Source organism: Coregonus lavaretus, assembly GCF_964263955.1.
Source record: "Coregonus lavaretus genome assembly, chromosome: 12".
In the NCBI taxonomy this organism is placed as follows: Eukaryota; Metazoa; Chordata; class Actinopteri; order Salmoniformes; family Salmonidae; genus Coregonus; species Coregonus lavaretus.
In genome coordinates this window covers 51,911,569-51,936,872 of record NC_139999.1, presented here as the reverse complement: position 1 = coordinate 51,936,872, position 25,304 = coordinate 51,911,569, and the positions used below count along the sequence as shown (strand labels likewise).

The window sequence follows — 25,304 nt, the reverse complement described above, 5'->3', positions numbered from 1 at the left end:
TGTCCACCCTCTAAATAATCAGACACTCTATCCACCACATTTCCATGTGTACTACATTTAGTGTGCATACTTTATTATTTTTTCAATGCGCTTTATACAAGTAGTCGAAACAAGGGCCGATATTTATGACGTACGCTACTGAAAAGGATGCTCATGCTAGTGTTGAAGAGCAAGTCTCCCTTGAGCAGCATGATTGACAGACCAGTCATCGTTTATGGTGGGGGGAGATCGGAAATCAGATTCGTTAAGTTATTATTTTATTTTTTCAGACACAGCAGTGGGAATATCGTCAGGGAAAGACATGAAGAGGGGCAAACATGGGGGTGTTGAGGCTGGGCTGGGGGTGTTGAGGCTGAGCCAGTGCTGCCCCTGTTGAGGCTGAGCCCAGTGCTGCCCCTGTCGAGGCAGATCTTAGGGTGTTGAGGCTGGGCCTGGTTCTACCCCTGTTGAGACTGGGCTGGGGGTGTTGAAGCTGGGCCTGGTACTACCCCTGTTGAGGCTGGGCTGAGGGTGTTGAAGCTGGGCTGAGGGTGTTGAGGCTAGGCAGAGGGTGTTGAGGCTGGGCTGAGGGTGTTGAGGCTGGGCTATGGGTGTTGAGTCTGGGCTTGGGGTGTTGAGGCTGGGCCAGGTTCTGCCCCTGTTGAAGCTGGTGCTGGTGGCCCTATTAGGCCCTGTGTGCTGGGGCCTGCTGCTCTCCTGTCCTGAAGGGTGAAAGGAACCACTTACTGTACATACAGTACACATACAGTATCTCACAAAAGTGAGTACACTGAAGAAATTATACTTTGCTACAATGTAAAGTAGTGAGTGTACAGCTTGTATGGAAGTTCAACATGGCACCTCATGGCAAAGAACTCTCGGAGGATCTGAAAAAAAGAATTGTTGCTCTACATAAAGATGGCCTGGGCTATAAGAAGATTGCCAAGACCCTGAAACTGAGCTGCAGCACGGTGGCCAAGACCATACAGCGGTTTAACAGGACAGGTTCCACTCAGAACAGGCCTCGCCATGGTCGACCAAAGAAGTTGAGTGCACCTGCTCAGGGTCATATCCAGAGGTTGTCTTTGGGAAATAGACGTATGAGTGCTGCCAGCATTGCTGCAGAGGTTGAAGGGGTGGGGGGTCAGCCTGTCAGTGCTCAGACCATATGCCGCACACTGCATCAAATTGGTCTGCATGGCTGTCGTCCCAGAAGGAAGCCTCTTCTAAAGATGATGCACAAAAAAGCCTGCAAACAGTTTGCTGAAGACAAGCAGACTAAGGACATGGATTACTGGAACCATGTCCTGTGGTCTGATGAGACCAAGATAAACTTATTTGGTTCAGATGGTGTCAAGCGTGTGTGGCGGCAACCAGGTGAGGAGTACAAAGACAAGTGTGTCTTGCCTACAGTCAAGCATGGTGGTGGGAGTGTCATGGTCTGGGGCTGCATGAGTGCTGCCGGCACTGGGGAGCTACAGTTCATTGAGGGAACCATGAATGCCATCATGTATTGTTACATACTGAAGCAGAGCATGATCCCCTCCCTTCGGAGACTGGGCCGCAGGGCAGTATTCCAACATGATAACGACCCCAAACACACCTCCAATACAACCACTGCCTTGCTAAAGAAGCTGAGGGTAAAGGTGATGGACTGGCCAAGCATGTCTCCAGACCTAAACCCTATTGAGCATCTGTGGGGCATCCTCAAACGGAAGGTGGAGGAGTGCAAGGTCTCTAACATCCACCAGCATTGTGACGTCGTCATGGAGGAGTGGAAGAGGACTCCAGTGGCAACCTGTTAAGCTCTGGTGAACTCCATGCCCAAGAGGGTTAAGGCAGTGCTGGAAAATGATGGTGGCCACACAAAATATTGACACTTTGGGCCAAATTTGGACATTTTCACTCACTTTTGTTGCCAGCGGTTTAGACATTAATGGCTGTGTGTTGAGTTATTTTGAGGGGACAGCAAATTTACACTGTTATACAAGCTGTACACTCACTACTTTACATTGTAGCAAAGTGTCATTTCTTCAGTGTTGTCACATGAAAATACATACTTAAATATTTACAAAAATTTGAGGGGTGTACTCACTTTTGTGAGATACTGTATATAGCAACACAAGAATATAGATGGCGAGAGTAAGCAGTACCTGAACATATAGAAGAGCAGGTAAGCACTCCGGGCTCTGGTCCTCAGCACAGTGGCTTCATTGGACATTGACACCTGGCTATCGTTACAACAGAACCAGTTTCCACTGGCATTCAGGATGTCACTAACGTAGTGCCCTGTGGAACAAGGAAGACAGACTAGAGGTCAAGGGTCAGGCTCTTGTGGGTAATGAAGTGTGTTGTACAAGTTAACATTTAATTTGGGAAGTATTTTATCTGTTACATGTGTCAAGTTTCGAAATCAGAGATAATCAAATACACGTGGCATATTATTAGGCATGCCTCTCCATTCTTTTGAATTGCACAAACTCTAAACATATCATGGTGCATGTCGGGATGGCACTTCGCTTGGCCGAAGTGGCTATTGGAGGGTCTAATTATCCCCTATACCAGGGTTCCCCAACTGGCGACCTGCGGAACGAATTTGGCCCACTGGTGATTTTATTTGGTCCCCCCATGTTTTCTGCGCAAAAAATGTTTAATTGTTAAAAGACTGTAAAAACACCAGCAAATCAGCTCCAAGTGATTTTCATTTTGGAAATCTGTTGCAATGTATTCCCACGCACAATAAAGAGATGTATGTGACTTTACACAAATGTAAGCAAGGTTTGAAATGAGTCAAATATTATATCTGTTTGGGCTGCTTGCGGACAATTTGCAGTCTACAAATTATTTGTAATTACGTTCCGGACCCCTGCCCATCTGGTGATGAAGAAAATAATTGGTCCGGGGCTGAATCTAGTTGATGATCCCTGCCCTACACCCTCGATCATTTTCACTCCCTCAGCTTTGGGATACTTGTGTATATGGCAGAGGTGCACGTGAACTCGCAATTGGAGAGCTGAAGAGAAGGGAGTGATTTGGGATTCAGCCTAAGTCTTATTTACTGTGTATCTGCATGTGTGTGTTTTAAGGTATTTACTTACCGGAGCTTGCGAGGCCTCCCAAATGAGAGACTACGCCAGTCAGCTGGTAGTAGCCATTCACTGACTTCACTGGCTGCTGCTTCTGTAAGAAAACACATGTGATCATAGGATTGTCATTTCCTCTACAGTCCACCACACTGTCTACAGTCTACTAGTCTACTGCAGGAGGTCTACTACATCTGTACTCCTCATAACTATCTCAGTGTTCTGTCATGACTTATTTTTCACTGGTTTCTCTCTCTCTCTCCTCACCACTGAGGCTGTCTGCAACACTTTCCCTGGTTCCTGGTCATTTGAACCTGAGGGGTCAAATATACATATAAAGAGCTGTGAAAAACGTGGTCACTTGTCTGAATTGCTCTGGTCTAAAACAGCTCAGATACATCACTAAATATGTCTGAGAAACATTTTAATTTGCAGCTTCTAGCTTCTCTGTCTGCAGGACCGTTTTGGGAGTGGGTGGTTTGTGTGGTTTTGGAGCAAGAATAGTGCCATGACCTACCTGAACAGCAGTGGGCGCTGTCTTTGGCCTGTCCAGGTGGGCTGGAGACTTGGCTGGTGAGGGTCTGGGGGCTGGAGACCTGGCTGGTTTTGGTCTGGGGGATGGACACCAGGATGCTGGGATCCTGGTTGGTGAGAGCCTGTGGGCTGGCACTGTGCAGGGGTGGCACCATGTCCCCACAGAGATCAGAGAGCCTCAGCTCTGGAGGAAACAAAAGAGGAGCCTCCAGCTTCTCCAACCCCCCAGGTCCTCCAAACCTCTTCAGATGCAGAACCAGCACACTGCCCAGAAACATAGAGTGAGAGAGATTAACAGACAGACAATGAAACCAGCCAACAAAATAACAGATGAGTGAAATGTGTTTGGTGGTGCTCATCCCTAAGTCCTACAACCTGCTCAGGAAGGTAACTACTCCTAAAGGCTCAGGACACACGGACCACTAATTTCATTAAACACTGCCAGTCGTATGAGAGGTTATAAAGGGGAAACTCACAGAGGCAGTATGTGGAACTGCTCCACCTTTGAGGCCTGGAGGCCTTTGCAGCCCTCACATGTGAATTCAACCTTTTCGCCCTGGGTTAGAAACAAAAGCATTACAAAACGAATGATACCACTACAATAACAAGATACATTATTCTGAGGCAGTGGGCAGCTTGCCCAGGGTGTTAGTCTCTACCCTCAAAGTGCTGAGCCCTAAGTGCTGACCTTGTATAGATGTGTTGTTTATTCAACTAAGATATTTGGTTTGGATACTGCTCTCAACTGACTAAAGAAAGTCAGCGCATCATTGAAGGAGATGATCCTGCCGCAGTTTTGTGGCTCACGTTATTCTAATATAGATGGCTTTCTTTCGTAATGGGAAACACTCTTTTCATGCCACTTCGATACCGAAGTGACTTTTTCCTAGCAGCTTACAGTAATTTACGCAGCAGGTTAGGAGAATTAACGTAGCCGATTAGGAGACTGAGATTAAGGTTAGGAAAAGGGTTAGGGTTAGCGAAAATGCTCTCCTAACCTGCTATGAAAATCACTTTCTATCGAAGTGGCGGGAAAAGAGTGTGTCCCTTCTTTAATTTATGACCACAAATAGTGGGTGGGTGGGTGTGTGTCTGCTCTTGAGCCTTCCCTTACCTGAGCAGGTTGGAGAAGGGGGAGGAGCTCCAGAGTTGTTCCTGGCGTAGGATTTCCTTTGAGAAGTAAGGCAGGACCAGAAGGCACTGCAGGGTGGCGTTAAGGAAGCAAGTGTTGCCAATGTTAGGCAACCTGTGAAGAAGAAGCAGCCATCAGTTTACACATAGAGATACAATATCCAGAAACATAGAGTGGCCTATGTCATAAACCTTCATAACTCTAGAATGTGTTTACAATGGCAGCCACCTTGGTCAGGGATAAATTCGATGTAATTCTGTGAGTACACAAAGGAGTGGATGTCCTTTAGACCAAGATGACCATAATGCATGGGTTTATAATGATCTAATAAAACTGGCATGCTTGATAGTAAGCCCTGTCCCCATACTATATCAGTCATTGATCTCTAAACAATAAAGAGTTTATTTTCAATGCATCTGCGGTGTGTTGTGGTTGCATCTGCGGTGTGTTGTGTTTCACCCAAGATGTTCCATGTTGACCCCTGCCCCCCATTCTCCTCTGGCCCCCTGGGTCTCCTCTGACCCTCTGGTGGCTGAGCTGGCCCTGGGAAGAGTCCAGCTTCTGGCGGCTGAGATAGGCCTCTGCGGCCTTGGGCTAGAGTAGTCCTGAAGAGACAAAGGTCTGGAGGAAGGAGAGAAACAGGTCTAAAGCCTCCAAAGCAGAGATAGTATCACTCTACACAGTCTCTCTCTTAAATACTATAATGTACTATAAACACAGTCTGAGTAGTTATGAATGTATTGCTGTCCATATAAATGCAGTGTATCAAGTAAACCAGGGCAATAGGTTAGTACTCTCTTAATCCACTAGATGGGGCGAGAAGAGCCTAAAACTACAGTTTGAGAAAAATAACGTTCTGGGACTGTGTTTATCAAGCGTCTCAGAGTAGGAATCTGATCTTGGATCAGTTTTGCCTTTTAGATCATAATAAATCAGTTTATTATGGACAGAGAGGACCTGATCCTAGATTATCACTCATACTCTTGATAAACACTGGCCCTAAACCCACCTCTCCAAGGAGACTCTAGGATGGCACTGTACTTATTTTATTTTTGTTTGAATTACCTGACAGTTGCGCCCTCTTGGCCATGACGGTCCAGAAGGTTGGTAGGAGAGAGAGAACTAGGAGGGACACCATTGGAGTGGATTTCACTGGGGAAGGGTGTTTGGCAGGTGACCGGGGGAGAGAGGGGTGTTTAGCAGGAGAGCAAGGCTGAGTGGAACATTTAACAGGAGAGGGAGATGGATGGAGGGAGGAGAGTTGGTCAGAGGGTGAGGGGACAGAGGTGGAGGAGACTTTCCGTTCAGAACGGTCAGGTGGAATTGGAGAGGGGGATGAATTGCTACTCTCCTTCTTATTTCTTGTCTTCTGCTCCACATCAATTGAATTGGGTTTCTGCCGTTTTTTCTGTTGGGGGGGGGTCATAAGAATAGGAAGAGGTAGGCCTAAATTAGAGGAACTTAGCTATCTATCCTAAACCTCAAATATCTCAGTGTATACAGGTTATGTTGAGTGACATTTGCAAAAGCCAAACTTCATGTACATTTCATGTACACTTTTTATGTATTCGTCAATCAGAATGTACTTTTACTTTTATTCTTCCCACTAGGTCTAAGAGAAAAATACTACACCAGAATTTAAGTAGTTGTTAATCGATTAAATGACCTGATTTCATACCTTTTTGCACCAGCAGAAACAAGCCATGTCAATTAACCAATGAAGACAATTGAACATGCCACCACAATAAAGGCATTTTAATTTGAAGACAAGAGTGCCTTCATCTTCCTTGTTTTTTGATAGCTTCCATGTTCTTTGTGGGTTGGTCATCGGTTTATTGAAATGCTAAATGCTTTTTCTCTTATTCACCAGAAGATGGACAAAGGGTTGGTCAAAAGAATGTAAACAGGAAATAGAGATTTAGCCAAAACCTCAAACAACAACCCAGATTGGTTAGGGACAGTTTTCCTTATTCAATATTGCCCTGAGGGCAGCTCTGCCTCAAGGGCAGAATGAATGTGGTTGGTTCAATTAAAGCTCAATGGTCAGTGGGCAGAGCTTACAGCACCCAGTGCGAGTTAAATACACTTGCTAGGTGGTAAATTGGTGTTGGATTTAAGGCATATCACATGGGTTGCCACACACAAGGTTGCTGGATTGAATTGTGTTTTCTAACCTCGCTCCAACCACTAAACAATTATTGGTACCTAAACTTAACCCAACCCTAGCTCGAGTCCCAGATCTGTTTGTGCTGTCTTGCAACTCCTATGTCATGGCATGACAATGACATAGGAGAAGACAGACAGCACAAACTGATCTGGGACTGGGCTAACCCAACCCCTACCCTACTAGCCTTTAACTTAACCAATCACATTTTATAGTGACAGGTCAAATGGGTACAGTAAGGGTGTGGCGTCACTGTAAACATATTTGATATTAAGCATCTCAATCATATCACGTGAAAGGGAAGGAGTTCCCATAGGTCGTTTGGCCACCCGTTACTCTACTCAGAGGACCATGGTTACATCCGTAACCCAGCGTTTTCAAGTCTGTATTTATTCAAATGGAATACAACTGGAGAGTAACATCAAAAGATACTCGTAGCATCTCTGAATCTTTATGTGGCATTCCTCCTCCAGACCTGATTGAGGGTTAGAAGGCTCCATAACGTCAGCTGCCCAGCTGCTTCCCTTTGCTGTGTTTCCTATTAGGACCGGCATGAATCCCAGACGATAAAGCTTCCTGAGCTGAAAGAGTTACAATGGTTAACAGAATTATCTTCAATTGGATTATCTTACATTTGTTTGTCTTTATTGAAATTGCATGGCATTTTCAATATGCCCACCCAATGTTCAAGAATGGCATTTTTCCCTTTTTTTCAGATTACAACCACTCACTTTCAGTTATTTGAAAAGGAAATAATCTCCCAAATATCACTATTTCTAAAACAAGCCATAGAAAGTTTGCCCTGTGTGTACAATGTTAAAATGTAACAAATTAAACTATAGATATAGATTAAATAATGACACAATAATGATGAGAGATCTAAAGTTTGAAATTAAAATAAATACAAATATTTGTGTAAGAATGGAGCAGAGTAGTTGAAGATAATTACAAAATATACAAATACATACTTTGTATTTATTTAATCATATACAATATTAAACTTGATCAATCATGAATAAGCAGTGGTCAAACTCCAATTCTTCCAAATAAATCCAGAACAACATGTGCATGCCTATTGAAATCACTGGCCACTTTAAGAAATGGAACACTAGTCACTTCAATAATGTTTACATATCTTGCACTACTCATCTCATATGTATATATTGTATTCTATTCTATAATATTCTACTGTATCTTAGTCCATGCCGCTCTGTCATTGCTTGTCCATATATGTATATATGTATATATTCTTAAATTCCATTCCTTACTAGTTTTGTGTGTATTGGGTATATGTTCTGAAATTGTTAGATATTACTTGTTAGATATACTGCACTGTCGGAGCTAGAAGCACAAGCATTTCGCTACACCCGCTATAACATCTGCTAAACACGTGTATATAAAAAGTATATATAAAAAATCTTAGTAAAAAAGCCATCCCTTTTCATTTGTAGATCCAACACCGATAGAGGAGAGCAGGGCAGCCATAGCAAAGATGACACACAAAGGAGACACTATAGCCACCAGCATCCAGCTAAAGACAGAGAGAGCATCAATAGACTGAGAAGGGGAAGGTGTATTTGACCCACTGGTCTGGTCTGTTTCAAGGAAATACACTGAATACACAATTCAATTGATTGTCTTTTCTCATCAAGCTAATCATACAAATAGTGTGAAAGTTTAAAAAGGTCCAATGCAGCTGTTTTTATCTCAATATCAAATCATTCCTGGGTAACAATTAAGTTCTTTACTGTGATTGTTTTCAATTAAAATGGTCAAAAAGAAACAAAAATAGCTACTTAGCAAAGGGCAATTTCTCAAGCAAGAATTTTGCTAGGACTGTCTAGGAGTGGGGAAGAGAACTGAAAATTACACGTTTTTGTGTTACAGCCTGAATTCAAAATGGAATAAATAGATTATTTTTCTGACCCATCTACACACAATACCACATAATGACAAAGTGAAAACATGTTTTTAGAAATGCTTGCAAATGTATTGAAAATGAAATAAATAAATATCTAATTTACATAATTATTCACACCCCTGAGTCAATACTTTATAGAAGCACCTTTAGCAGCGATTACAGCTGTGAGTCTTTCTGGTTAAGTCTCTAAGAGCTTTCCACACCTAGATTGTGCAACATTTGCCCATTATTCTTTAAAAAAGTTATTCAAGCTCTGTCAAATTGGTTGTTGATCATTGCTTGACAACCATTTTCAGGGCTTGCAATAGATTTTAAGTAGATTTAAGTCAAAACTGTAACTCGGCCACTCAGAAACATTCACTGTCTTCTTGGTAAGCAACTCCAGTGTAGATTTGGCCTTGTGTTTTAGATTATTGTCCTGCTGAAAGGTGAATTAATCTTCCAGTGTCTGGTGGAAAGCAGAGTGAACCAGGTTTTCCTCTAGGATTTTGCCTGTGCTTAACTCCAGTCCGTTTCTTTTTTATCCTGAAAAACTGCCCAGTCCATAACGATTACACAAGCATAAACATAACATGATGCAGCCAACACTATGCTTGAAAATATAGAGAGTGGTACTCAGTAATGTGTTGTATTGGATTTGCCCAAAACATAACACTTTGTATTCACACTTTGTATTAAGTTAATTGCTTTACCACATTTCTTGGAGTATTACTTTAGTTTTGGAATATTTGTATTCTGTACAGGCTTCCTTCTTTTCACTCTTGTCAATTAGGTTAGTATTGTGGAGTAACTACAATGTTGTTGATCCATCCTCAGTTTTCTCCTATCATAGCCATTAAACTCTGTAACTGTTTTAGTCACCATTGGCCTCATTGTGACATCCCTGAGTGGTTTCCTTCCTCTTCGGCAACTGAGTTAGGAAGGACGGCTTTATCTTTGTAGTGACTGGGTGTATTGATACACCATCCAAAGTGTAATTAATAAATGCTCAAAGGGATATTCAATGTCTGTTTTTTAATCTTTACCCATCTACTGTCGTGTCTTGACTTTAACATTAATCTAAAGACTGTTATTTCTCTAATTTACTAACTATGTTTCATTGTTACCCGATCATTAGGATCTGGGGCACCATGAGAGCGGTTCTTAAAAAGAGTTACCATCTCCCGAATTAAACTCTAAAAGGTCTTTACCTATCACATCTATAAATAGTCAACTTATTAATCATAACCTCGTATCATATCATCATTCTGAGCAGTCGTAACCTCCTTGCATCTGCAAAAACCAGAGCCTTACTTATGATTCAGTACTACACAAATTGGTTTAATTATTTACAGTGAGGGAAAAAAGTATTTGATCCCCTGCTGATTTTGTACGTTTGCCCACTGACAAAGACATGATCAGTCTATAATTTTAATGGTAGGTTTATTTAAACAGTGTGAGACAGAATAACGCATGTCAAAAATGATTTTCATTTTAATATTTCTACGTTAGAAATATTGTTCCAGTATTCAATTTTGAACGTGTTAGCGTTTCAGCGGGAAAAGGGTCTGTTGAGACAAAGCACATTCCTTTGGTGAATTTGGAGAGCACAGGCCTGGATCTTCTCCCTTGATTTACAACAGGACATGAGTTGTTAATCCCCACTAGTTCTTTCCTTCCCCCTCTACGGGTTATTAATTGCAAACCTGATCTGACCTATTTGGATTCTCGTGGTCATTCATGACACTACCAATAGGTGCCCTTCTTTGCGAGGCATTGGAAAACCTCCCCGGTCTTTGTAGTTGAATCTGTGTTTGAAATTCATTGCTTGACTGAGGGACCTTACATATACTTGTATGTGTGGGGTACAGAGATGAGGTAGTCATTCAAAAATCATGTTAAACACTATTATTGCACATAGAGCGAGTCTTATGCAACGTATTATGTGACTTGTTAAGCACATTTTTACTCCTGAACTTATTTAGGCATGCCATAACAAAGGGGTTGAATACTTATTGACTCAAGACATTTCAGGTTTTCATTTTTTGTTAATTTGTACAAATTTCTAAAAACAATTCCACTTTGACATTATGGGGTATTGTGTGTAGGCCAGTGACAAAAACATCTCTATTTAATCCATTTTAAATTCAGGCTGTAACACAACAAAATGTGGAAAAGGTAAAGGGGTGTGAATACTTTCTGAAGGCACTGTACTTAGCTACAAATCCATTTAGAGTTACAACGGTAAATACGTCAAGCTAGCTAGCTAATGATCCATTGTTTATCATTTTACTTGAATAGATTCTCCCACTGCCTCCGTTTTCTGGGTCCTTAGAAAAACAAAATAATGGGTAATCTTCACAAAGTTTCCAGTGGTAGCAAAACGCAGCCAGCCATGTGGATGATTGGAGGAGTTCCAACAGACTGTCTCTGGTCTTCCAACATGGGGCCTGGTGTGGTTGCTAGGTGATTTGTGACGCAACTGCAAGCCCTCTATAGGAGCAAAGCGGGAAGTAAAATATGTGCTGTGATTTGTTGATTAAACTCAACTGACATTACAAAAAATACATTCCATTGCATGAGCCACATCAGTTAACAGAACATTCTACATTAACATGGAAATTATTGCATCACAATACCAGGCAACCGTTGTGAGTGTACCCATGAGTTTACCAGTCAAATTGCCAGGGTGAGGTTCCAAGCCCGTTCTATTCATTCTATGTCTATGTGTGCTGCTGCTGCATTGTGGGGGGTGGTGCCTAGGCAACAAAGACTAGTTTTCTTGTTTCAGCAAGGAGCATCACAGTTTCATCACGTTGTTAAGAGTCCATGTTACGACCGAAACGGACTCAACCTCACGAATGTCCAGCTTCAGTCAGCTGTTTTTCAGTGTGTTTTTTTAAAACAGTTATGATGGTTATTTTCATGACAGTCTTCATCCATAACTGTCGGTTACACAGTTATAATATTAGTAATTGTGCCAGCCCCCCCACCCCCCAGACTAGGGAATGCTAAAAAGAGAGGCCATGTTCTCACAGCCAGAGATCGTTCCCTTAACAGTGTACGTCCTAGCTTAGCTTAGCAACAAGTGGCAAAAGGTTGCTAGGAAACACCTTGCTCTCTGGGAGCGGGGGCACACGCATACACATATACACTTCAATGTATTAACTGGAGCTTTGTATTAAACTCCTGATGTGTTGAAAAAAATCCAGCGTGGAGGAAAGCCCCTGTCAGCAAAGTAACATGTCTTTAGAGAGATGACACTCAACCTTTCACCTTTGACCGTTTAGAAGTGTGAACTTGCAGGAAATGTCATGGGGAGGTGAGGGTTGGGGAGGGGGGGCACATGCAGGCTGTGAATGTCCCACCCCTAGCACCCCATCATCACGGCATGTCTGCCCTGTGTTCAGCGCACACACACGGCACTCAAAGCTTTGGCAAAATATCCAGTATGCCAATAGTAGAGACCAGAATCCACGTAATTAATACTCATGCATACTTTTTAAAAGACAGTCCAAGTTAAATGTTGCTTTTTCTGCTGCCACGTTCATAGTTCAATAAGCCTGGCTTTGTTTGCTTGTTACTTTAAACATAGGGAGAGAAAAGAAAGCTTTAGCCTGACCAAATCGCAATAGATCCAACAAATTAAGATCGAGAACCTCAAGTCAATTTTGGAATAGGTCAAGTTGGGACCAGCGAAAGATAAATCCCACACACCCTCCCCTCATCCATCCTTCAGCAGTCAAAGTACACAACTTTTAACAGTCCAGTCCAACATAGGTCCTTTTCTGTCCATGACAACCCCCCTTTCCCAGGATAGAGTCCCCCCGGGGGGGGGGGGGTTATGGTGGGGTGTGGGTTTAAGGGTGACTGCTCCAGCTTTGGCAGTCGTCTTGAGAAAAAGGGTGTTTCTGGGGAAACAGAGTGCTCCCCATTTTCCAAGGACTCCATAGTTCCTACTTAGCAACGGCCAGAAGCGTCGGTATTCCGAACACCGCTTTTCACACAGCCTGCCTATCGGCCTGCCAAAACCACACAGGAACACAAAAACCTGGCGAATGTCACCATAACAGATGCCCCGTGTATTGTTTTCAGGGAGTCAAAAGCCACAGAAAAACCCCTGATGTTATTGAGATGATTTTCTGTTTCAAGAGCAGTTTAATATCCGAGTGAATAGCCACCTGTCAAGCTTTGGCAAAAAACTAGAGGTGAACTGATGCCGAAGAAAACTAAAAACTCTCAGAACTTTTCAAGCTTCAAAGTTCTGACTTTTGGAGAAGTTCTGCCCTAGTTTTTGGGTCGGGTTCCAGATGGTGGACACTCCCCCTCTACCACACCCACTTACCTACCTATCCCTCGGCGGAGGACTCAAGTCTGCAGCCAGTCAACACCAGCTGTTCTCCCAAAGACAGACAGACACACAGTTCAGACAGACAGAGCAAAGCAACACGAATCCTCCCTTCTTTCACATCCCTCCCCCCATCCTACCGCATCCAGACCTATACCTCACCCCCCTCCATCCCTTCCCTCCATCCCTTCCCTCCGCCCCAGTTCCCCCTCTTGTTGGCTGGCCTTTTCAACCTTCGCCAACAAAAGAAACAAAAGGAGCCAGTGCAGAGAGAGAAAGGGTAGAGAGAGACCAGGCCAAGCACAGCAATAAACTCTACACACGCACATACCTGTAGACACATGTACACAAGTACGCACATGTGTGTGAATGCAAACTCATGCTGCAAACACAGACCCACAGTGCTAACACACACCATTTCACGAGGACACACATTACCCCTGACTTCTGAAAACATGCAAATACACAAATATGGCCTGCACAAAATATGCACACAAACTTGAGGGCAGACACACACACCTTTAGTGAGCACATCAACATTATTTTGACTACAGCCTGACAAACTGCAGATTATGTACCATTCTACATGTTGCCTCCAAAGGAATGCCGTTTGCAGTGCACAAGACAGATGCCAATTAGTTGTGCGTGTGTGTTTGTGTCTGTTCCCCTGTCTCCAGTTCTCCCTCTTCACCTGCCTCAGGTGGGGGTCTCATCTTCTCATAATCATCCGAGGCTTTGACAAAGACCTCCTCAGCCATGTCATACTATACCATCTCACCACAAGGGCTTCATTCTCTAAGAGGCTGCTTGAACTTGTGAGAGTGAGAATGTGGAAGAGAGTGAGACAGCGAAATATAGGATATGGGAAATGGACACATTCAGTAGGAAGAGAAAGAGTGACGCAAAAAAAGAGATGATGAGAAGGAACGAATAAGAGAGCGACAACACCCCACGCAACCAAAAACAACAACCCAGGAACTGCTTTGCTCTTTTCCCCCAGCCTGTGCTGTGAACCACCCCCCCCACCCCCACACCACTACCACACACATCCTTACCGTTTTCTCTGTATGCAGGGGTGAGAAATGCATTTAGGCATGCAGAGGTAGTGTAAATATAGTAGAACGCTAAGATCCATCATGCAGATCGAAATTGAATAACTAGGCAGGCCTTCACAATATGTCGACCCGCCCTACCATGTGCTAAACTGGAGGAAGACAACGTTCGTGTTACGGAATTTGAACATGGATTCAGATAGACACACACTAACCAACTCCATTCATGAGGGAGCTCACACGCATATACCATTTATACTCGTACGCTGCATTCGGTGGAAGCATGCAGCGTGCCCTTCTGAGTTAATAATTCACACTCCGATAGGGCACTTCAGTTGTGCTTCAAAGGAATGCCGATACTGCACTGTGCGTAGTTTTCATAGTTTGCATATGATCTAGGTCTCTATTTACATATTTGAATAATGAACAGGCTTTCCAGTCTAATTAAACCCTATGAGAGTTAAGACTAAAGTCAAGTTTTTGAAAAAATTATCACAGAAGTTTCAACATACATCCATGGGGTTAGGCTACTGATTAGAATCAAGGGCATGTCTGGAGGGTGTGGGTAACATGTTAAATGGGGCCTCTTGAGCAGTGTTTACCCTTGTGCATCTGAATTTGATTAAATTAACTGACTAAAGGCGTTAGCATGCTTCAGTTCGGCTGGCGCCTAGCCAGCCTCCCTTAAAAGACCTTCGCTTGAAAAACAAGAAAAAGTGTAAAAATAGTGCTTTTGTCCATTTTGAGACGCAATAGCCAGTATACACTTCCTCAAAATAGTCAGAATTAATCTAAGACATGTCCAAGAAATCTGTCATTAATTTTAAAGTTTTTTCCAAGGAGATCTTAGTCGCGCGATTTTACGTCTAACTAAGATGTTTGGTGCAGTATCTCTCAATGAAAAAATTTGCATGAAAACAAGTCGTCTCGTTGAATGACAAAGACTTTATTGAAGAATCCCTACTCTTGACCAATCACCTGACTAAGGGGCGTAGACTTCGGCTCCGAACTTCGGCTTTCCTCCCGAAGAAAATGTGTGTGTCCGAAGTCCAAAACGAACAAAAACGTCACATAATGTCGTCACGATATTTGCAAGAACTCTTCTGAACTGTTTCGGCTGGGAAGCATGCGGACACCTTAAGAAGTAACAGCAAAATAAAACTAGCAGAGTATCATAGAAGAATAACTTGGCACCCTTGCACTGTTTCTATGGCCTGAACCACAGCCAAATAATGAATAAAGATGGGAATTACGATTAAGCCTAGATCAAGTTAAGTTTTATTAGTCGTACGGGATACACATGGTATACACCGTCCAATGAAATGCTTACTTGCAGGTTTCTTCTCGACAACAATAAGAAATAATAAAAAGATAAGAATACGAACATAAAGTAACTTGCTCAGTATAATAGAATACAATTTTTAGCATAAGTGTAATACAGGAAGGCACTATTTTTTTGTCCAATATTTACATGTGTTTTGGGGAAGGGAGGATTGGGGGGCAAGTGTTTAACGGGAACTACCATTTTATTTATGTTATTTCTCCACACATTACATACAAGACTCTATAATGATACGTTCACTGTGATGTAATAGAGCAGGAAGCCTGTTGTCTTCGGTTATTCCCAGAACCTTATCTGCTACCAAAAAAAATGCAGCCTTTGATTGATATCTAGAGATAGATCGTCAGATAGCTGCCATCTAGCAAGATCCAAAGATCTCAAATGGTTGAAATAGTCAGTCTGGCACTGGGTATCTGATTCTGAAACCCACCCCACCCCCTCTTTTAGGGGGATTGTGCTTTGTGCCACCAGTATATTCTTCTTAATCTTTTTGCATCTGTTGGCTTGCAAAGCCCCATTAAAAGACCAGACCATTCTGATAAAGGTTGAGTTAATGCCCACTGACATAATTAAATAGGGTATTTAAACTGGCCATGGTTGTTGAGGGGCAAGACCACTTTAAAGCAAGTGTAGCCTTCACGAATCGTGTAAGGCTGGCTATCCTTCCCAACAAGTTGTATTTCCATCCATGTTAAACAGATTTGCTCCAGGGCAATTCCACGATAAAGGAATTACGCTAAGACTCCAATTGTTTCTCTTTAAAATGTATGCCAAACAAGTTTACCAACAATGACTACTTTGAACAATTTATAAAGTAAAATTAACATTTACTGGAAAAACTGTGCAGATACGAAGTTTGGTAACAGAATTACGGTAAAGTCTCCCTCAGTTTTATTATGTTAACAAACTTTGGATCTGCACAGTTCTTCCTGTAAATGTGTTTTTGTAAAAGTTTCAGTGGAAATAGTCAAAGGTAGTCCTTGTCCAGAGTTATTTTGTTTGTTAAACTGGTGTACATTTTAAAGTGAAAAATCGGAATCTCAGCATAATTCCGTTACCATGAAATTGCCCTCCAGTCTTGGATGGATAAGGGGCTTTACCATATCTAAGAGGGGAACCACACCAGAGCAATTATCCTCCAAAACCAGTCAGTAGGCGACCATCCAGCCAGCTCGTTGCAAGCAGTGGCCTTCTTTCCCTCATTGCAGGGTTAGCGTTATCAACAATTATCAACATTGGCCTATTCCGGTAACCCAAAGCCGTTTCAACTGTTCAGGGCTGTGATTCTGTGCCTCCGTATCATCACAGGATATGGCACTTTGTGGTGACACCTCTGGCCTGACTGAGTGTGCTGCCGCAAGACATCATTTAATCAACAACACCACTGATGATCTACTGCCATCGCCACCCAGTCGCAGTTTATCCAATCTCCCCGTCCTTGATATCTCCCCACCTGTTAATTGCCAGGCCGGCAAGATAAGTCACAAAGAATGCTAAACAAGACAAATCACGAAAGCGTCTAGCCCGCCTACTTGCCTTTGCTGGGGATGACTTGACAAAAGGACGGACAGACTGAAGGACTGAGGTGCACTAGTTTGAGGGAGTAGGACTGATGAAAGGTGGTGACACCACATGTTCATGCTAGCCCGTACAGCTGCCAGCCATGGAGAACAAGGGGGGCCAACACCCATCCCCCTTCAGTCTTTGACACTAACAGTTACATGGTGTCTGAGGTCACACTAGCACCATTTACTGGCAGAGAGGTGAGGAGTGCTCTGCCCAATTGGGTCATTATCACTGGAGCCCTCTCTTTCACAGAAGTCTGTTAAGTATCGATGCCCTTTTAACTCAGCTGGAGGCAATTAGTGTAGTCAGTCATGCATATTATACCACTGTGGTTTAATCTCATAAAATAATCCACCTTCAGTAGCATATACATCACCACCCATATTGAATATATTCAGAACATGGAAGTGAGGTTATGGTAATGGCAGTTGTAAGGGCATTAATGTACAATTCATATCATTATTTTTCTTTGAGCAGCAAGCCAAACTGGTGAGGGCCTAAATTGCAATGGAATAATATGAACATAATCAACAGTCATTGAAATTACAATATCAATTCCACTAAAACAATTCCCTGTGAATAAGGTTAAAATGGGAGATAATCAAATTCCTCAGCCCTCATCTGTAGGACCTGGATGATACCAGTATCACGATACATATCATAGAAAGGAAACAAAACACAAGGTGAATTTAAAATGTGGAAACAAACATCATTGTGTCATCCAGTAACATTGATTTATTTTCCAAGCTATAGCAAACAATATTTTACATACAGCAAGTTTTAAAAGGACCAATATTGCGATACTGGTTTCGTCACAGCCCTATTCACCTGGCACCCTTCCAAAATTGCATTTCTGGCTCAGGTAATGACTGGTCAAATCTCCAAAGGTAAAACGGTGAACACATAATGGTACCATTTATACATGGAGTCAAGGGTCATTTTACAAGTCAAGACTGATCTGTCTTGTCTTGTCGGACTCTGTCCAGGTCCAGTGCAAAATGGTGCCGGCCAGCTTCCACATGTCTGCATACAACGACACTCTCATTCGCAAAGAAAACTTGCCACATATTTGAGCCTTGGTAACTGCTTTCTTTGTGACTGATACACACTCAGTAAAAATCAGTCCCAATTAGCCACAATCATGAACAGCAGTGCTGTTCAGCAACCTCCTACAACAGTGGCCAGCTTGAACTGTTTATTTGAGCTTCCACAGCCAAGGGACATAATTGGCAGCTTTCTCTCCTCTGTTTAAAGGTAACTTCCCTTTTATATATTTATGACTGGAGACAAATTTAGCCGTCCATAAGCTAATGCCCTGTTAGTCTTTTGATCTCCATGCTGCCGAAATACAGCCATAAATGTCTCAAACTTTTAATAATCTACCCAAAACAAAAAAAAGTGATGCTTTATAGAGAAATGGATTGTGCTAAATACTTATCTAGTCTTTGTAGCCTATCAAGGGGGTTTAGGCCAAACCGTTAATAACCAAAAATGACAGCTGTGTATGCCGTGCAGCCTAAGACAAAAATAGCGCACACAAAAATGACAATCTGCGGATGAGCGTAAAAACAAACCGAGTGGATGCTGTTTTTTTTGGGCAGCCACGGCCAAAAACAAATCAGGAAAAATGCAATAACAAAAATGATGAGGAATGACCCAGTTATTAGATGCCAGGTCCAACCAAGACTACGAAGCAAATCCAATGGGCAATCAACATCAAGATGGGATATTCCAAGTGGTTTCTGTGCTTATGGTGTTGCGATAACTTAATCTGTCACTTAAATTACAAGGCTATGATCTTAAAAAGAAGAGCAGTTGGCTAGCATTTGAGGAAAAGGTCACGCAGTCACTCTCACTGATGGCTCTTCTGCCATGGATGACACTGTTGGATAGGTGAATATCAATACAAATAAAAATTACGTGATAGAAAACATCATGACCTGGACTTGAACTTTTACCTTCTAATAACTGTCCCAGATAGAGTAATTCAACACACAATACTTCAAATAATTACAGTTTACCATTAGATTTGGCTTCACATGCCTTTCTTGACAAGAAACGTTCTCCCATCTGAAGAACCTTCTCACAACCGGTTAATTATTTAGAGTCTAAGACGTTGGGGGAGGGTGGTGCTAAGCTGACATATGGAATTGTTTTAAGATGGTCATACAATGGATCATTGTGGTCCTCTGTAGCTCAGCTGGTAGAGCACGGCGCTTGTAACGCCAAGGTAGTGGGTTCGATCCCCGGGACCACCCATACACAAAAATGTATGCACGCATGACTGTAAGTCGCTTTGGATAAAAGCGTCTGCTAAATGGCATATTATATTATTATAATCATTTAGCTATTAGATTTTAGGACCTCTTTAGGTATCAAAAAATAATGTATTTGATAAAGTATTGATTTTGACCTTTACTATTTTGGCCATAGAAATGCATTGAATAACACTCATAAATGGCAAAAAGGCCAGTAAAAAAATCTATGATAAGAAACAAGGTTTTGAAGTGTCTGTCCTAAATTTAGGAGATTTTTTTTAAACTCAGGAAATATAAATATATACAGTACCAGTCAAAAGTTTGGACACACCTACTCATTCAAGGGTTTTTCTTTATTTTTACTATTTTCTACATTGTAGAATATGAAGACATCAAAACTATGAAATAACACATATGGAATCATGTAGTAACCAAAAAAGTGTTAAACAAATCAAAATATATTTTAGATTCTTCAAAGTAGCCACCCTTTGCCTTGATGACAGCTTTGCACACTCTTGGCATCATCTCAACCAGCTTCACCTGGAATGCTTTTCCTACAGTCTTGAAGGAGTTCCCACATATGCTGAGCACTTGTTGGCTGCTTTTCCTTCACTCTGCGATCCAACCCATCTCAAACCATCTCAATTGGGTTGAGGTCGGGTGATTGTGGAGGCCAGGTCATCTGATGCAGCACTCCATTACTCTCCTTCTTGGTCAAATAGCCCTTACACAGCCTGGAGGTGTGTTGTGTCATTGTCCTGTTGAAAAACAAATGATACTCCCACTAAACGCAAACCAGATGGGATGGCGTATCGCTGCAGAATGCTGTGGTAGCCATGCTGGTTAAGTGTGCTTTCAATTCTAAATAAATCACGGACAGTGTCACCAGCAAAGCACCCCCACACCGTCACACCTCCTCCTCCATGCTTCACGGTGGGAACCACAAATGTGGAGATCATTCACCTACTCTGCATCTCACAGACACAGCGGTTGGAACCAAAAATCTCAAATTTGAACTCATCAGACCAAAGGACAGATTTCCACCTGTCTAATGTCCATTGCTCGTTTTTCTTGGCCCAAGCAAGTCTCTTCTTCTTAGTGTCCTTTAGTAGTGGTATCTTTCCAGCAATTCGACTATGAAGGCCTGATTCACGCAGTCCCCTCTGAACAGTTGATGTTGAGATGTGTCTGTTGCTTGAACTCTGTGAAGCATTTATTTGGGCTGCAATTTCTGAGGCTGGTAACTCTACTAAACTTATCCTCTGCAGCAGAGGTAACACTGGGTCTTCCTTTCCTGTGGCGGTCCTCATGACTACCCCATGAAGCTGGTTGAGATGATGCCAAGAGTGTGCAAAGCTGTCATTAAGACAAAGGGTGGCTACTTTGAAGAATCAAAAATGTATTTTGATTTGTTTAACACTTTTTTGGTTCCTACATTATTCAATGTGTTATTTCATAGTTTTGATGTCTTCATTATTATTCTACTATGTAGAAACTAGTAAACAATTAAGAAAAACACTTGAATGAGTAGGTGTTTCCAAACGTTTGACTGGTACTGTTATTATGGGAGTGGATTGTGTGTGGGTGTTTGTGGAGAGAGGGGGTGCATGACTATAGCTCAGCTTGTGACATCTTCCATAGAACTGCATCTGTCAAGACATAAACTGGGGTGCAAATGGTGGAACAGATCAAACATGTGAATTTGTTAGGGATCAATTTGTCAAAGAGCTGAATAGGCATGAAGTCCATTCTTGCGATCTCTTGAAGAGGAATTCTTAATGTGCATTTTCAACATAGAACATACATACCCATGAAACTTAGAAACCAGATATTGATATTAAGTATTTTCAATACACTAAATGCCACCGGAAAAGTAATGTAAAGACTGCAACGTAAAGCAACGACGCCTGCCGGAGAGAGACAAAACGGGCTGTAAAAACAGAACAAGCAGTCCTACTCCAATAACCCACCGCCCGCTGTGGTTTAATGAACTGAATGTCGGGGGGCCCCCAGATAGCATATGAACATGTCATAAGAAATGGAAAAATGTGTAGAATTGCAGGAAATTAACTTTAACGGTCGACTTTGGGCATGAAAAACGGTCCAACTCCTCCTCTTTCTCAATTTTTAAACAGAAATTGGGTGTGCCTTTGATGGTTCATCGACGTGTCATTCTGGTAATGCACGCTGCGACCGATGTAGCTAGTTTGTTAGCTAAGCTAGCCACTTGTAGCTAGACAGTAACTCTCCCAGTATGTGTTGACGTCATTTTACACTATTTGTTTTTGGACGGAAGCTGTAGAGATCAGTAACAAATGGCACTTCTGTAGCCAAATACCTTATTCATTTAAAAAATGTAATCATTAAATGACCTGGTATGATGTTGTATTAATCAGTTTACAGTTTAAAACTGTTATTTTTGCATTTTTGCCGAAAGTCAAACTTTAATGTAACTGTCCAAAGTTTCCAGATTTCTATGAAATATTACCTATAATTAACAGGAGTGAAATAGTATTCCTTCCAACATATTTGAATTAGGTATGCTAAAAAGCAGCTTTTCTGTGTTGGAATGGCGTAGGCGTACCCCAACAACAGAATGGTGTGGGCTTATACCGGTCATTAAAAATATGAATGTGAGTAGACCGCTGATTGGCCAGCTCCTCCTCCTCAGGAGGATGACATCAACCCCTGTGAGGAAATAGCAAGCATTTTTTAAACGGTCTGTTCGAGTTACAAGTTTGATGTAGAGTTGTTTAAGTGTTTTTTTTCTCCAAATTATGCTTTGGCCACAATTACGAGTATAGGATGATTCAACAATATTATTTTGGTATGAGTTAACAGAATATGACGTTTTTAAAGTGAGATTTTCACTGGACAGATACTTTAAAACTGAAACATGTAGCTGAAAATTAGCTTTAAAACTGTGAAATGTTCTCTCATCCTCATTGCAAAATGTGAAGAGTAGCATGAGATGAGCTATAAAAGCATATTTTTCTCTCTGCCCCATGACAAAGTGTAGCATTGCAGGAAATTCGTTTTAAAACTACAACATTTTCTCTGAGATTTATGACTAAATGTGTAGAATAGCATTATAAAACTGCACATTTGTTTCTCTGCCCCATGGCAAAATGTGGTGAAATGCAGGAAGTTAGCTGTTTTCCTTTAAAAATATAAATCTGTTATCCCAATAAAATTCTACTTATCCTTCCACTGTTTTCTAAATAACTCTCCATATACCCCTCAAGAGAGGCATAATAAGTTGTGTCAAACTGTGTAAAATTGCAGGAAACGCGTTTTAAAATGTCCCAAAAAATAACTCAGTGGAAGGACCCCAGGACACCCAGTCTATAGTTCGTCCCCACCAATATCTACACCACAATTTCGCCCTTGCACAGACTCCCGATGTTGTTTTGGAAAGCTAACCTATAGTGTGGTCAGGTTTATCACACCAGATAGCCTAATGAAAAGACAATTGATTTGTAATAGAGATAGTAGCCTTCGTATTACCGAAGTGTATTTACACATTCAAAACTAGGACTTATTTTACATGGCAAAACTGGACTCCATACATTAACTATTGGCTTTCAACGTTAAGATAGTAGTACCACACTATTCGTACTACCAACTATTTTCATATTGCTAAAAAAAACATGTACGTAACTGATAATATAACACTTGAAATGTCTATATTTGTACAACATTTGAGTGCAATGTTTACTGTTAATTTCTAGTCGTTTTTGGTTGATGTTGTTAAATTTGTTTCTTCTCACTTTTGTTTGTTAATTTAACTTGCTTTGGCAATGTAAACATATTTCCCGTGCCAATAAAAGCCGTATGAATTGAATAGTAACATTGGCCACAATCAGCATTCAACTTGCACTAGACTCCACGTATTTAGGAGATAACCCCAATTTGCAGGAACTATGGACGACGTTTCTGAGAAACAGGGTTTTGCAAGCCTCAAAAGTAGGTTTTCGCAGTAACAGTAAGCTTAGACCTCATACACTCACCTTAAATTCAGATAAATGAGGTTTAATTCCACGACCCGCCGTTTCGTTCTGGATACAAGGCAAGTGAGTTCAGTGCCGTCGGGGGCAAGCTTATCCAATTTGTCAACAACTTGTGCTTTTAAATCCAGGCAAATCACAACGGTTCCCAGGGGTCAGGATAACGCAAATTCCATTTTCGTTCAAACTTGCGTTTGGTTGGTATTAGTTTTCTGCTGGTTTAAGATTGTTTCACGAGATCAAACAACCTTCAGCTTTAGTAAAGTCTGCAATGTTCCATGTACATTTCCCGGCTTAAAACCAACTCGTTCGCGATCTTATTGTTATAGCTTTTTTCTCATGTTGCACTGTGCACTTTCTACGATTACCACATGTAAGCCTGCCCGGCGAATAGTGGCAAGAATGGATAGATTACCTCACGACAGCCCTAGATACGCCAGCCCCCGATATGCGTAATGTTTTAAAGGGGCTTGGCCACACCGACTGCTGAAATGCCCTGGTGACTGGCGGGCCCCTCCTGGCCAACCAATTTGGTTATCTAAACGGGGCAATCTGCAGTTCAAACAACAACAAAAGCGAGACCCCGCCACTGATTTGGTAAACAGCTCAGGGATGGAGCTGGAGAAATGTAACCACTCTCAAATTCATTGACAGAGCTATGGATGCAAGGACTGATCATCCAAGAGATCAACATTTGAGGCTATACAGTGTTTGTTTACCATTAGCCTACATTGTTTAAAAAAGCGTATATTTTGGGTTCTGATGGGATGGGGTATGACATTTGAACTAAGCCCATCAGGCATTTATAAGTTATATTCTTCAAGAATCAATGGGTATATACAATGAATGTTTTGTGCAACAACAAAAAAATGTGGTATCAGCAGATTACCCCTTTTAAAGGGGCAACAGGTTAGGGGTTGATTCAGATCCGTTTTAGCCACATCCACATAGCAGTTGTTTTGGCAGGAACCCACTAAGGTGTTTCAGATTCCAAGCTTATGGTCATGTTGCACAACCTGGTCTCAGCGTATTTCGTATTATTCTGTACGTAAAGCCGAGCTACTCCATTTAGTATGTTATGTTACTTTTCGTATGGTATGTATTCATTTGTGGATGTGCATCATCCATTTCATATGATATGAATCTACAATATGTTACGAATTTGCAAAAGGTACAATAGTTACGAATTTACAAATGTTAGCTACGCTAGGGAGAGGGTTAAAGGGTTAAGGTTAAAATGTTAAGGTTAGGGGAAGGGTTAGCTAAAAGGGTTAGGGGAAGGGTTAGCTAACATGCAGTTGCAAGGTAGATCAAAAGTAGTAAGTAGCTAAAAAGTTGATAATTAGCTAAAATGCTAAAGTTGTCCGTGATAAGATTCGAACACGCAACCTTTAGGTGTTCGAATCTCATCAACTTTAGCATTTTAGGTAATTAGCAATGTTTCAACTACTTACTACTTTTTAGCTACTTTGCAACTGCATGTTTCCAAACCCTTCCCCTAACCTTAACCCTTTTAGCTAACCCTTCCCCTAACCTTAACCCTTTAACCATACCCCTAGCGCAGGGTTCTTCAATTCCGGTCCTGGAGGGCCGAAACACTTCTGTTTTTTATTTCTACCTGGTAGTTAATTGCACTCACCTGGTGTCCCAGGTCTGAATTAGCCCCTGATTAGAAGGAGAGGATGAAAAACAGAGGTGTTTCGGCCCTCCAGGACCGGAATTGAAGAACCCTGCCCTAGCGTAACTGATGTTAGCCAGCGTAGCTAACGTTAGCCAGCTAGCTAACATTATCGTTAGCCACCTAGCTAACATTAGCCACAACAAATTGGAATTCATAACATATCATACGTTTGGCAAATTCAGAACTATTGTATGTTTTGTGAATTCGTAACATATTGTAAATTTTTGCAAATTCATAACATATCATATGAATTGTAAT

General features: G+C 41.8%; 1 protein-coding gene across 1 annotated transcript; it reads right to left on the bottom strand.

Moving 5' to 3' along the window:
- LOC311137994 (uncharacterized protein) lies at positions 1 to 23,748 on the bottom strand. The gene is made up of 8 exons (XM_084172639.1): positions 23,369 to 23,748; positions 7,368 to 7,473; positions 4,711 to 5,349; positions 4,073 to 4,152; positions 3,580 to 3,860; positions 3,078 to 3,159; positions 2,133 to 2,268; positions 1 to 701 (listed from the first exon to the last, which is right to left on the bottom strand). Exons 5-7 carry the CDS (start codon positions 3,749 to 3,751, stop codon positions 2,256 to 2,258), a joined length of 267 nt encoding a protein of 88 aa, XP_084028765.1. The 5' UTR covers positions 3,752 to 3,860; positions 4,073 to 4,152; positions 4,711 to 5,349; positions 7,368 to 7,473; positions 23,369 to 23,748; the 3' UTR covers positions 1 to 701; positions 2,133 to 2,255.
- Positions 23,749 to 25,304: the final 1,556 nt, after the last annotated feature.

Excerpts from the sequence above, each read along its gene's own strand:
- LOC311137994 (XM_084172639.1), bottom strand. The coding sequence starts at position 3,751 with ATGGTGCCACCCCTGCACAGTGCCAGCCCACAGGCTCTCACCAACCAG. Across the intron at positions 3,160-3,579 it reads CAGCGCCCACTGCTGTTCAG|AAGCAGCAGCCAGTGAAGTC; the intron begins GTAGGTCATGGC and ends GTTTTCTTACAG.